This window comes from Pan troglodytes, chromosome 10, assembly GCF_028858775.2.
Source record: "Pan troglodytes isolate AG18354 chromosome 10, NHGRI_mPanTro3-v2.0_pri, whole genome shotgun sequence".
NCBI classification, from domain to species: domain Eukaryota; kingdom Metazoa; phylum Chordata; class Mammalia; order Primates; family Hominidae; genus Pan; species Pan troglodytes.
This window is the reverse complement of record NC_072408.2, coordinates 46,299,033-46,311,356: the sequence shown is the minus strand read 5'-3', so window position 1 is coordinate 46,311,356 and position 12,324 is coordinate 46,299,033. Positions and strand designations below refer to the sequence as shown.

General features: G+C 55.2%; 3 protein-coding genes across 10 annotated transcripts in view; 2 read left to right on the top strand and 1 right to left on the bottom strand.

Annotated features, from left to right (window-relative positions):
• KCNH3 (potassium voltage-gated channel subfamily H member 3) overlaps positions 1–1,960 on the top strand; it is a 19,276-nt gene extending 17,316 nt beyond the window's left edge. For 2 of the 4 annotated variants that reach the window (XM_063786696.1, XM_016923451.4), the window contains exons 13-15: positions 23–129; positions 836–912; positions 1,007–1,960. In XM_063786696.1, coding sequence (XP_063642766.1) covers positions 23–129; positions 836–912; positions 1,007–1,606 — 784 coding nt within the window. In that variant the 3' untranslated portion in view covers positions 1,607–1,960. Of the gene's footprint in view, positions 1–22; positions 130–802; positions 913–1,006 lie in introns of all 4 variants that reach the window. The other 2 variants (XM_054664261.2, XM_016923450.4) reach the window with 1 other exon arrangement.
• MCRS1 (microspherule protein 1) lies at positions 1,951–12,206 on the bottom strand. Of its 5 annotated transcripts, XM_024347877.3 has the most exons (17): positions 11,650–11,753; positions 11,249–11,351; positions 10,307–10,426; positions 9,976–10,209; positions 9,662–9,800; positions 9,112–9,250; positions 8,326–8,484; positions 8,070–8,179; positions 7,080–7,188; positions 6,645–6,783; positions 3,937–4,012; positions 3,582–3,610; positions 3,372–3,464; positions 3,097–3,179; positions 2,858–2,945; positions 2,490–2,617; positions 1,951–2,376 (listed from the first exon to the last, which is right to left on the bottom strand). In XM_024347877.3, the coding sequence occupies exons 4-17, from the start codon at positions 10,022–10,024 to the stop codon at positions 2,290–2,292; spliced, it is 1,428 nt and encodes a 475-aa protein (XP_024203645.1). In that variant the 5' UTR covers positions 10,025–10,209; positions 10,307–10,426; positions 11,249–11,351; positions 11,650–11,753; the 3' UTR covers positions 1,951–2,289. The 5 variants fall into 5 exon arrangements, with proteins under 5 accessions (XP_024203645.1, XP_009423745.1, XP_063642787.1 ...); XM_009425470.4 differs by lacking the exon at positions 9,976–10,209 and having other exon boundaries at positions 11,650–11,754; XM_063786717.1 differs by lacking the exon at positions 11,249–11,351 and having other exon boundaries at positions 11,650–11,754.
• The window catches only part of PRPF40B (pre-mRNA processing factor 40 homolog B), a 76,204-nt gene continuing 75,671 nt past the window's right edge, over positions 11,792–12,324 (top strand). Inside the window, exon 1 of the mRNA XM_063784676.1 lies at positions 11,792–12,324. The gene's annotated coding sequence lies outside the window, so the exon portion shown is untranslated.

The following is a 12,324-nucleotide window of genomic DNA, read 5'->3' as shown; positions in this document are numbered from 1 at the left end:
GTCCTGGTACCTGGGTTCACAGGGTAGTAGATGGCATTGAAGACGGCTGTGGCTCGGACCAGCCCAAGTTCTCTTTCCGCGTGGGCCAGTCTGGCCCGGAATGTAGCAGCAGCCCCTCCCCTGGACCAGGTACCAGGGCCCCGGGATGGTCTAGGTTGGTGGGGCAGCCCCTTTGCCTTGTGAACCTCAAGCACTGTTGACCTCTGAGCCTTCAATGTTAGAGAAACTGGCAGACTGCCTGGAGGCCGTCTCACCCCACTACCCCTTGGTGTCGTGCGGGCAGGGGAGTTTGGTGGTGAAGACCAGCACTTTAATTTCGACGCAGCCAGGAACTGGGTTTATATCCTTGCTCTGTCAGCTTTCTAGCAGTGTGAATTTGGCTTCTCTGGCCCCAGCTTCCTGTCTGTAAAAAAATGGGTTGATGTTTACGTTATATAATGTAACTGAAAGCCTTAGCCCAATCTCTGGCTAACTGAGGGGATAGAGGGCTGGGGATCCAGGGGTGAAAATGTCTCCAGGCCAGGGAAGTGGACAATGTAATGAGCTCCTAGGAATGTCAATTTGCCTGGAGGACAGAGCAAGGGACAGGCACAAAGAACAACTTTTTGAGGGGAAGGAGAGCACTAGGCAGTGTGGCTGAGGGCTGCTGGGTGGTGTTTTCCCTGCCCCTGGAAGTTTGGGCAAAATTCAGCACCTTGGGCAAGGCCAGAAGAGATGATCCTAGGAGTCAGGTCCTACCAGGTCAATGTGCTCTAACTGGGGCAAGGCCTGGACCCCCAAATTGCCTATCTCCTCTTACCAGCCCCAGCTGATAACCCCATCCTACTACCCACAGAGAGCGGCCTGCTCACTGTTCCCCATGGGCCCAGCGAGGCAAGGAACACAGACACACTGGACAAGCTTCGGCAGGCGGTGGGTGAGGGGGAAGGTGGAGGTGAGGGGGGCACCAGGGGAAGGCACTCCATGGCTGACTCCATTCTGACCTCGCCTCCTCCCTCCCCCAAAGGTGACAGAGCTGTCAGAACAGGTGCTGCAGATGCGGGAAGGACTGCAGTCACTTCGCCAGGCTGTGCAGCTTGTCCTGGCACCCCACAGGGAGGGCCTGTGCCCTCGGGCATCGGGAGAAGGGCCGTGCCCAGCCAGCACCTCCGGGCTTCTGCAGCCTCTGTGTGTGGACACTGGGGCATCCTCCTACTGCCTGCAGCCCCCAGCTGGCTCTGTCTTGAGTGGGACTTGGCCCCACCCTCGTCCGGGGCCTCCTCCCCTCATGGCACCCTGGCCCTGGGGTCCCCCAGCGTCTCAGAGCTCCCCCTGGCCTCGAGCCACAGCTTTCTGGACCTCCACCTCAGACTCAGAGCCCCCTGCCTCAGGAGACCTCTGCTCTGAGCCCAGCACCCCTGCCTCCCCTCCTCCTTCTGAGGAAGGGGCTAGGACTGGGCCCCCAGAGCCTGTGAGCCAGGCTGAGGCTACCAGCACTGGAGAGCCCCCACCAGGGTCAGGGGGCCTGGCCTTGCCCTGGGACCCCCACAGCCTGGAGATGGTGCTTATTGGCTGCCATGGCTCTGGCACAGTCCAGTGGACCCAGGAAGAAGGCACAGGGGTCTGAGTACCAGCCCTAGAACTCAGCGTTGCCAGGTGTGCTGCCATCTGCTGTTCGGCCCAACCTCAGAGTGAAGGCAGGGTGGCAGCCTCCCCACGGACTCCATGCGGCCCGCTGGCTCAGGGCAGGGAGCCTGGAAGCAAAGGAGGACCTGGCTCCTGACTCTCAAGAGAGGATAGGCTGGATCCCTGGGGCAGGCCTCTCCTCGGCCTGCTCCTCTGACCTCCCGGTCTCCCTCTGCAGGCTGGGGGCAGAGGCCTGAGGACAAGGAAGAGCTTTGCCATCCCCTGCATGTGCCCCTGCCTCTACCTGTCCCCAAATTTTTATATTAAAAAAAAAATAAAATAAACTACTTTGGAACCTGGTGCTTTTTATTTACAAAAGAAAAACAATAAGAGTCTGAGGCTAATCAGCTGGAGACACAGGAGTGAAGGTGGCAATGGGGGGTAGGGTTGTTTTTAGAGAGAGGAAGATGGGGAGGGGCTCTGGATCTAGGGAAGCCTGAAGTTCTCAGCCTCTGCTGGCTTCACAAAGGCCAGCCCTATCCTCCCTCAAAGGCTCAAATCAATGGCCCGCAGCTGAGCCTCCCACTGCCCAGGTTTTTCCAGGAGCCTGAGTTCCCAGCTCAAGGGGGCTGGAGTGGCAGGGGAAACAGGCCGGAGAGGGCCCACGAGTCCTGCCACCACTCCTCACTGTGGTGTGATCTTGGCAGCCTCAGCCCGGATGAGGGCAATGAGGTCCTGGTTGATAAGGAAGACGAATCGCAGGCTGGCGATCTGGGTGGGAGACAAAGGTGGCTTAAGACAGAGGTGGCACCAGGACCAAGTTCGTGTACTGGCTCACCACGCCTAGGTCTCATCCTGGCCTTCCTGCCTCCTCCCCGGCTCACCTCCACCACAGAGTTGTTGCTGAGGCGCCATTTGGAGCCACAGAGCACCGGCCGTCCATCGATGTAGATGGGCCGTCGACCCTCATTGGCAATGAAGAAATCACCGTTGTTCTTCAGCTTGATGACACCTGTGGAAGCAGAAAGGAAGAAGGGATGATGGGATGGGGAGGGATTGATGGGATGGGGAAAGGCCAGAGAGAGCCAGGAGCTTCCATGGACCAGCTCTGCTTCCTGCAGACACCAAGGAATCCCTGCCTCAGGTGGTCCACGAGGGTCCCCATGGACACCAAGCCCCAGGGCTAGAAAGGACAGCGAGAGGCTGGGACGACCTCACACTGCTTCCTGCTGGGGCAGGGGGTGGGGGATACCTTGTTTCCGGGATATCTTCCAGGCCGGACCCTCCAGAGACAGGTCCACATCAATCTGGTTATCCTTGGTTGCTCTGCCCAGGGTAATCTGGGGAAATGGGGCAGGTGAGGGCTGGGACCTGAAGAATTGGGGGAGTAGGTCTATGCAGGCCAGAGAAAGATGGGAAACCAAGGACTACGCAGAGAAAGGCACTGACAGAGGAAGCAGCCTAAGAAGGGCGGGGATGGGCCTGCCTCACCTCACGCGAGCGCATCAGGTACCGCACCATGCGGCCCCGCAGCACTGCCAGTGTCTGGTTGTCGAAGTCCGGAGAGCTCATGCCTGGGAGAAGAGGGAGTTTGGAAGAGCCTACCCCTGAGGGCCAGAATGCAAGGCAGGAACCAGGGCAAGGTTTATAAGGGAAGGGGGTCGGGGCCTGGGAAACGAGGGTATCCCCAGCCAGGCAGCAACAGCGGCACAGGCTGGGGCGAAGGATGCTGAAGAGTGAGCCTTCTGGTGCCCAGGCCTCCTCACCTGTGATGCTGTCCACTAGCACCTGCCACTTATGCAGTTCCTGTTCCAGCTGCCGAATCTCTCGCTTCTGGCGCCGGTCAGCCACCATCAGCTCTGGGGTGAGGTGGGGTGGTAAGAAGGGATGCTCTGAGGCCACTAGCACCTTGTACTGGTCCTCTTGATTCTGGCAGGAGCTTCCATCCCCTCACCACCCCATGAGGCCATACTTACCATGTTCCAGGACCTCATCTCGCATGTCCCTGAGGGGCAAGAAGAGAAGAAGATTTAGGTCCACCTTCAGCTTGCCTGTTAACTTGGCTCATTAGGGCATCCCTGAGCCCCTTTAGCCAAGTGGCCTGGAAGGTGGTACATCAGGCTTTGGCCCAGCCTCCTTCTCTGGGGTTGGGCTGGGGATAAGGGTAAAGCAGCGGAGCCTAAGAAGGCCCCAGTGGGAGGGGAGGGGGCTCAGCCAGGGGGGCCAAGCACCAACGGGAGCCCAAGGGCTGGGGCTGGGCAGCCTGGGGCGCTCTACCTGACAGGAGTGACTCGGCTCTCTCCACCCCTTCCTGTGTCTCCAGCCACTCACTTGAGCTTACTGTCATCAATCAGGTCCTCTGCATCAGAGAAGTTCAGCACTTGGTCCCCTTTGGGCAGCGGCTGCACTGAACAAAGGACAGAGGAAGCGTGAGCACCAAGGGTCCTGCTGAACCCCACGATGCTGAGCGGACCACTAAGCCAAGTGGACCAGCTGCAGACTGCGCTGGGTGGAGAGCCCAGCACCAGCAAGGGTGCCCATACCAGATTAGGCTGGGCTCTAATTTGGCACAAAGCATCTTTAGGCTTAGCTGAGGGTAGAGGTGGTTCTAGAAAGGGAAGGAAATTAAAATTGACCTTTTGTATGGGCTTCTTGGTGTGCAAAGGGCTTTGATTACACAGCCTTGAACTAAGCAGGGGAGGCACTACCATTAGCTCTATTTTACAGATGAGGAAACAGACACAGGAGAGGGGTTAAACTATGTGACCCTAGTTTGGGACAGAGGCAGGATTTAGATCCTGCTCTCTCCATTCGAAATCTCAACCTCTCCTTCCATCACATCATATGCTCTCCAGCATTTCCTGCCACGCTGTGAGGGGCTGGGAGGCACCTGCCAGCCAAGTTCCACTGAGAAAGTATGTGCTGGTGGGCGCCGCCCTCCTTAAGCCAATGTCTCTCGATCTGGGGTCATGACCTGCTAATGGGTCATGAAATCAGTTTCATTTATTCAAAAAATGAAATGGAATAGGAAAATGAGCATCAGAGCCCATCAGATATGCTCAGGATAAATACAGTTTCATGAAAGTCTGTTTTTTTTTCTGGCCACAATGTGAAAGGAAGTCGGGAACAGTGGTGTGTGCCCACAGACCTAGCTACTCGGAGCCTGAGGCAAGAGGATCTCTTGAGCTGAGAATTCAAGTTCAGCTGGGCAACAGGGAAAGACCCTGTCTCTTAACAAAAATTTAAAGGGATAAAGGCCCCCCAAATCTGAAAACCTCTGCTTTTAGGCCAGCCATTCCCAAGACTGTAGGGTGTGCTCTATAGCAGCTAGTGGCCATGCAATTGTCAACTGAGGAAGTGAGGGGGAGTGTGGAGGGGCCATAGATGCTCCTCTTCCTCCCACTGAGGTGAGACCATATGGGGGGAAGCAGGGCAGTCACTCCATCAAGTCCCTCCCCACCAGAGCTGCCTGAAGTTCCACGAATCTCATCTTCCGTTGACTTGACAGCTAAGCAATGTGTCCTGCCTGTTCCTAGGGTCTCCTAGCTCTCAACGGCAAAGGAGAAATCAAATCCCTTTTGAAGAAATACAAAAACTCTTGAAGGAATAAATAAAACTTTCATGATAAGGCTTTTAGTTAACAAATAAATTTACACAAAATAACTTTCTTTTCTTTTTTCTTTTTTTGAGATGGAGTCTTGCTCTGTCATCCCAGCTGGAGTGCAGTAGCGCGATCTTGGCTCACTGCAACCTCTGCCTCCCGGGTTCAGCAATTCTCCTGCCTCAGCTTCCTGAGTAGCTGGGATTACAGGCGTGTGCCACCAGGCCTGGCTACTTTTTGTATTTTTAGTAGAGACGGGTTTATACCATGTTGGTCAGGCTGGTCTTGAACTCCTGACCTCGTGCCTCGGCCTCCCAAAGTGCTGGGATTACAGGCGTGAGCCACCATGCCTGGCATAACTTTTAAAATAGTGACAAAGGAACTAGCTTTAGCAGTAAAAAGAAAAGTTATCCAGTCAGTATCTGTTCTCTCTGTGGGAATTCTGTGATATCTAAGTCTGAGGAAGAGGCAGAATTTTGGAAGCCGCAGGAATAAAGAGGGCTGCCCCCGGGCCACTAAAATCAGAGGTCCTTGGGAACGGAAGATGGGGCCTCCTTCTGATGAGATTTCCTAAAATGCTCCTGCAGGAATTCTTTTTCCTAAGCAGAAGCTGCGGGACCCTGGTAGTAAGGTGATGGGTACCAATGAAGCTTCATGTTTGAACTGTGTGAAAAACTATGTAGACGGCAATGGGCAGTACTTTTAGAAAGTGAGAATGTGCTTGTACTATGGAAATCAGAACCCAAACTACAGCCCTCACTGGGGAGTTCCTCCAGTTTAATCACACTGTTTTCTTACCCCATCACTGGGAGAGTGAGTGCTGTGCTGTTGAGGCAAGAGGAAGTAGGGAGCAGTGAGGCCCTTGGGGAAAGGGAGAGACAGATGGACTGGGTGTGAAGTCCCAGTGGGGATTTATGAATGGCCTGAGGGCAGCTTGACAGCACTAACGGCCTAGTGGGAAAAGAAGAGGAAGAAGGAAGACAGAAGGAATAACGGAGAGAGGCAAAGAGCGGAAAAGCTCAGAAAAAGTGGTTATTACCTCTAGGGTGGAAAACAAACTGAAGGGTGGGCAGGAAAGTGGACTTTCTTATTTTTCTCATGTTTGAATGTTATCCATAATAATTCATGTGTTATTTATGTGAGAATAAAATATGTCATGAAAAAACAAAAGACAAGAAATGGTAGATAACTCCGCTATTTGGACCTTTTGCCAAAGATTCCAGGCAATGTTGGCTACTCTTACCATGATGCTGAAGACCATTCCAGCCACTTTCTCTCTCTGGAAAGTAGTTTTTTTTGCAATGTGAGGTGAACAAGACACTGGGGATCACTGAGAAATCTGTTACAGGGCACTTGAAGGCAGCTGTGTCGAGTACTTCAGACACACACACACATGCACGTGCACACACCCCCATTCTGCCAGCTCCTGGGGCGTTACCTGTCTGGTCCTCCAGCAGGTAATACTGCTTCATGAGCTGCCAGTGGGCCTGCAGGGCCTTCGCGGTACGGGCCAGGTAGAAGGCATCAGGGTGTCTGTGCAGCAGGTCCTGGAAGGTCTCCAAGGTGGGCTGGCTGGTCTAGAGGGCAAGTAACATTCTCTAGGCATCTGGGCTTTTTCACACATGCCTCTGCCTTACCATCTCTACCTCCCACCTCAGCATCCCCCAGGAGCTGGAAGAAGCAAGCTAGTCACCCAAGAAGTCAGGCTTGGCTCTTCCTGAGGCCCCTGTCACAAACGCCCCTGCCAATGTGCACGCGTGTGCATGTGCACATATCCAGACAGTGGGTGGGGAGCTCTCCACATCAGTGGTTTTCTAGGTGGTCCAGCTCTCCCTGTGCCCTGATCCTCCACCTTCCCAGCCCTCAGCCTTACCGATCCCACTTTGCTCAGCAGCTGCTCCTCAGCCTTGCTAAACAGGGCCTTGCTCTGGATGGCTGCAATAGCCTCTGGGTGCAGCTGCCTCATGGCCTGACAGGCCAACCTGGACACGGAAAGAGACAGAGGGGAGGGCTGAAGGAAAGGTGTCAAGCAATCTGGGGTTCCTACTATTTCCCCCAAACCTACAGGCTTTTGAGATCCAGAACCTAGAGGCCAGGCCCTCATTAGGAAGGGCCTAAGGCTTAGCAGATAATCTGTGGCTCCACAGGTTTGTCAAGTGAATGAACAGCCAACTCAGAAAACGGAGGCCCCTATGTCCCCTTCAGACCCAGTCCTTCCTGAGGCAGAGCCTTGGACCAGCTGCCGCTCCCTCCAAGTCCTTCCTCCTTACTTGGCCAAAGCTGCCACCCCCTAGCCACTGCCTACCACCTCCCCTTTCCAAGCTGAGCCCAGCCCATTTCCTGGTATATCAGAACTGCAGCTACAACTTAAGTGGTACCAGGGTCTGTGGAGAGGATGGGTGTTAAGCATCCAACCAAGCTCTGAAGACATTAAGTGACAGAGGAAGAGGAAGTGTGTGTTGCATGTGTACATAAGTTTATTTGGAAGCCTGTGGCTACTGGAGCTAGAAGGGGGCTTGGTGTTCTTCTATTCGACTCCCCTTGTTAGGAGGATGAAACTGTAGGAGGTCAATGTGGAAAGGCTGGAGGTGACCCGCCCAAAGCCACAACACACACAGTGCACTCCGGGCACTCATTTTAGTTTTCTCTCCCATGCTATTCCCTCTGCCTTCAGACTCCCTTGCCTGGAGGCAGGAAGAAACTTCTCTTTGAAGCCTCTCAGGCCTCAGTATCACCCCCAAGGAGCCTCCAGGAGTCCTGCCTCCCAGACCCCTCCTGGGGCCCTGGTACAATTCCCTCTGCTCCAGGACCCAAATTCTGGTGTCCCAGTACCTCCCCACTGCTGGAACCAGCTCCCACTCACTTGGAGATGACAGGATCGTAGAGCAGGGCGTACCAACGCTCCTGGACCTCCCGAAGGGTGAAGCGGCAGCTGAATTTCACGCCCAGGTGGACGGAGGTCAGGTCGTTGGTCTGCAAGGCCCCAGAAGGATTTGCTCCAGCCTTGGAGCTGGGAACAACCCTTCTTTGCCACCCACAGGGCCCTGTTGGGCTAATTTTGGGGTGCGAACTGGAGGTTGGGGGAAAGGGGCACACTGAGCCTATGGTGGGGGCACTACCTGCAACACAGCATTTATGAGCAGGAGGTCATCTGCAGGCTTCCAGCGGCCCAGATCCTTGGTCACCTGAAGTGGCTGTTTACTCTTCTTCACGCGCTTGGTGAGTCCAGGGGCTGGGGCTGGGCTGGGTGGCACAGGAGTGCTGGGGGCTTTGGATACCTGGGCAGAGGACAGGAACAAACCAAGCTCAAAGCCAGCATCCAGTCAGCTGGCGCTTCATGACTAGAGTTTCACATACTCTGTGGCAGCGGCAGCCCCAGCCTCAGCACCAACTCCAGCCCACAACAGGAAGCACAGGAAAGGAGTTCAGCTTTCTAATACCCACCCCCATCCCACCAAGTTACTTCTATATAGTCCTTGACCATACGGGGTCTTCTCTTTGCTGGCAGTACCCCCGACCCCAGAGTGAAAGTTGGGTGGGGAGGATACCGGGAAATCACTCTTGCTGGTGCAGTGTCTAGGGCCACAGCAATGCCACCTGGGGGTTATTTTTACACTCTGCAATGCTGGGAACAGGCTGTCTGCTCCCAGAATAGATGCATGCTCCATGCCTCCCACACGGAATGTGATACAGGATGCAATGGCAGGGTTGGGGGTGGGGGCTGCAGCAAGAACTAGGGAGTAGGGAGAGGTGTGTTCCCAGGAGGGGGGCATCTGAGATGAGGGCTGGGGCAGCTTGGTCCTCTCACCAGCCTGCTCTGCAGGGCTCTTGGCAGCTGGCAAAGGTTCTGGGGAAACATGAAATCTGGCACTACCTCCCATCCCCTAAGTCTCCCAATTCCTCACCTTCTTCTTCTCACTGGAGGAGGGTTCACTCCCCGAACAGCGCCCTGGTTCCACCCCACTGGCCCCCTTTGCCCGGGTAGAAGATTTTGCCAGGCTGCTCTCCACCAGCTCATCATCGAACTTCTTCCTCTTGATGAACCTGTAAAGGGTCCTGCCCAGTGAACACTCCTTACCCCACCCTGGTACCCATTCACACACCCCCAGCCCCCAAAAGAGAGCAGGTGCCCAGTAGGGTGCTATCTGCTCCAGCCTGCTTTCACTTTACGCCACAGCCTGGTTCAGTGGCCATGGAACTGCTACACTCCAGCCCTCTGAGATGACAGGGGATCACACCACAAAGACTTCACGTCAGAGACCTAAGATCTCCCTCCCCTGCCCTCAGTCCCACAGGGAAGGATTTAGCAGGGACAGGAAAAGCACAAGGCTCTGCCAATACTAAGGCCCCAGAGGGGCTCAGGCAGCCATTCCCAACAGATGGGGAGGCATGTGGCACTTAACGCCACAGACCTTCTACCCTTTCCCAGTTCCTGGCCCTCCGAACCCTTACTACCTGGAGGAGCTTCTCCGTTTAGGGATGGTGCCCAAGGCCTGGGAGGAGGCTCGCTTCTGCCCTGCCAGTGACTCCTCATCCTCTGAGCGGCTGGCAGTGCCTGATGCCATCAGGGATGAATCTAGCAGCCCCTGAGAATCTAGCAAGAGAGAAATGGTGGATTCGGGCCTCCTAAGATCCTAGAGCCTCTGCAAATGGGACCCCTCCCCAGCCCCCTTCCCCTGCCAGCCCTCTTGGCCCCTCCCCTGCCTCCTTGACACTTGAGGTTTTAAGGTAGAGTTCCTTGGCCATCCAGATCCCATCTGGGCTCAGACCTGGCCCAGACCTTCCACGCTGGGCAGTTCCCCCGGTGCCACGTGTCATGTCGTGCAGCACATGGTGCTCAGGTCAGACTGGTGATGCCGACACGCTGGGCTCTGGGCATAACTGCTCCCTCTGCCATCAAAATGCAGCCGTGCTAAAGAGCAGCAGCTCAACAGCAAGTCAGTCAACTGTGGCTCTGCCGACAGGTACATGGGTGGTGCTGGCCCAGGGGGAGGTGGCAAGGCCTAGCCAGGACCGAAAGACACAAGTGCCAGGCACAGAGTGGAATCAGCAGATGCTTGGCGCCCGAGCATTTGGGGAGCTGTCCCGGCCTCATACTACCTTTGTCCATCCTCTTACAGTCCCAAAGCCACTGGTTCCAAACCACAGGGCTAGGAGGAACGGTCCCACAGGCTCATCCAAGGATTCTGACCAGGTGAGCTTAAAGGCTGAGAGGAGATTCTGCAAAGGAGAAATGAGGCTCCCTGAGGCTCAGATTTCCAACTGGCCAGCCTCACTTCCTTATACTGGCTCAGGTCCCCCAGGGTCCCATAAGCTAGGGAAGACATAAGGACAGGAAAGAGGCATAAGGCCCCACTCTGCCAATAATAGCCTTAGACATCAGTCTTGTGAAGGTCACTGGCACCTTTCAGAGTATGGTAACAGCTATGGACTGCAGAAAAGGGTGCAAACACATACTATTTTAGAGGGTTCATAGACCCTTTAATTCTACTGATATCTCCTAGGTTAGGCGCCTTGACTATAAACTAGCAAGAGACAAGGGATTCTTTGGCCCACATTTTTCTTTACTTCAGCTGTCCACTCAGCTCAGCAGCACCAGCCTTCCCCTCCCAGGCCAAAGCAGGAAAAAAGAAAGGGAGGCAAAACTCCAACCAGTCCATCTCGTTTTTTTTTTTTTTTGTTTTGTTTTTTGTTTTTCTTTTCCATTTGGGGTTTTTACTGAAGATTTAGTAAGTGGTATTTCCATGAGATACCATCTCGTGGAAACCAAAAACCACTGTTTGGGAACTGCGTGATTATCAACCACCCTGTGCCCCAACAACCCCTAGAGAACCCAGGTACTGGACTTTCTCGGGGCGCTCCTCTCGTGAGTCCCCACTTCTAACCAGGGTGGCTCTTAGCTCAGTGTTCTAGCCCTGTCCCCAGGTGAGCCTGTCGCTCTCCGCTCCATAGGCTACGACTAAGAATCTTGACATCTGAGGAGAGGGCGAAGGGGCCCGAGCTTGCCGGCAAACTGAGGTAGGGTCTGTGCCCCTTCCTTACCGGACCCTCCGCCCCTCGTTCTCCCAACAGTGCACACCCAAGGTAGGGGATCGGTCCAGGTCTGTCTCAAGAACTCGGGGTAGGAGCATTGATGAAGTCACCTCTGCAACTCAAAGCAGAGCACCAAGTAGCCTTGGTTTGAGACCCACAGGCTGGTGGCTGGGGAGGTGGGGGTAAACTCGCAAGCCCATTCTCACCCCAAGGTCTCCATGCCTTTGCGCATGCGTAACACTTCGAGCCAGATTCTAACCCAGTCCGGCCCACGCATGCGCAGCTTTTCGGGGCGCCACCGGGGCGGGGCCCCAAACTTGGGGGGTGGTCGTCCCCGGCGGCACTCTGCAAAACTCCATTTCACCCCCAACTCCTCTGAGAACCCTCAGAGGCGAACCGCGAGGTCTCACCATTCCTAGACTGCCAGATCCAACAATTTCTCCGCGGCGACGGTAGCAGCCGCAGGGCCAAAGCCGGCTTCCGTGAGGTACGTCTACTTCCGGTTAACGAACCAGGGGGCTGGCAATCTCTTCCGGTTCGTCTTGGCAACGTGTGTGAAGGGGGCGTGGCCATGGTACGGAAAGTGTAAATATTTTACCAATAGCGGAAAGTAAAGGCTTTCCTAGTTGGGACAGCATATAGGGAAACGTTAAGGATTATAGGCACCGGAGAGGTAACCCGGCTTGAGGGGTTGGTTAAAGGGAAAGGCGAGACTTAGGGCGAGACCGAGCGGGGCTAATTGAGGCGACGCGGGGAGGGGCGGACCGCGGACTGGATTTCGACTTCCAAATTCCCACGAGGTATAGGAGTCTGAGGGTTGCACAGGACGTTATGCATTGTTTGACTCCTCCAGAGCCTTTAGAGAAACTTCTATCAGGCCCGCCTGCTAGGCACTAGTCGGGGAGATAATGTAGCCAGGGAGATGTGGCGGACAGAAAGGGCAGAGAGGCTCTCTGAGGAGCGGATGGAGGATCGTGGGCCGCTTTACTGAGAAGGAAGAGACCCTGCGAGAAGGAGTAGTGTCGACTTGGTCCCGTCAGCCGGACCCCACCTGGACGGCTGGGGCCACTTGTGGTCGCCGGGAG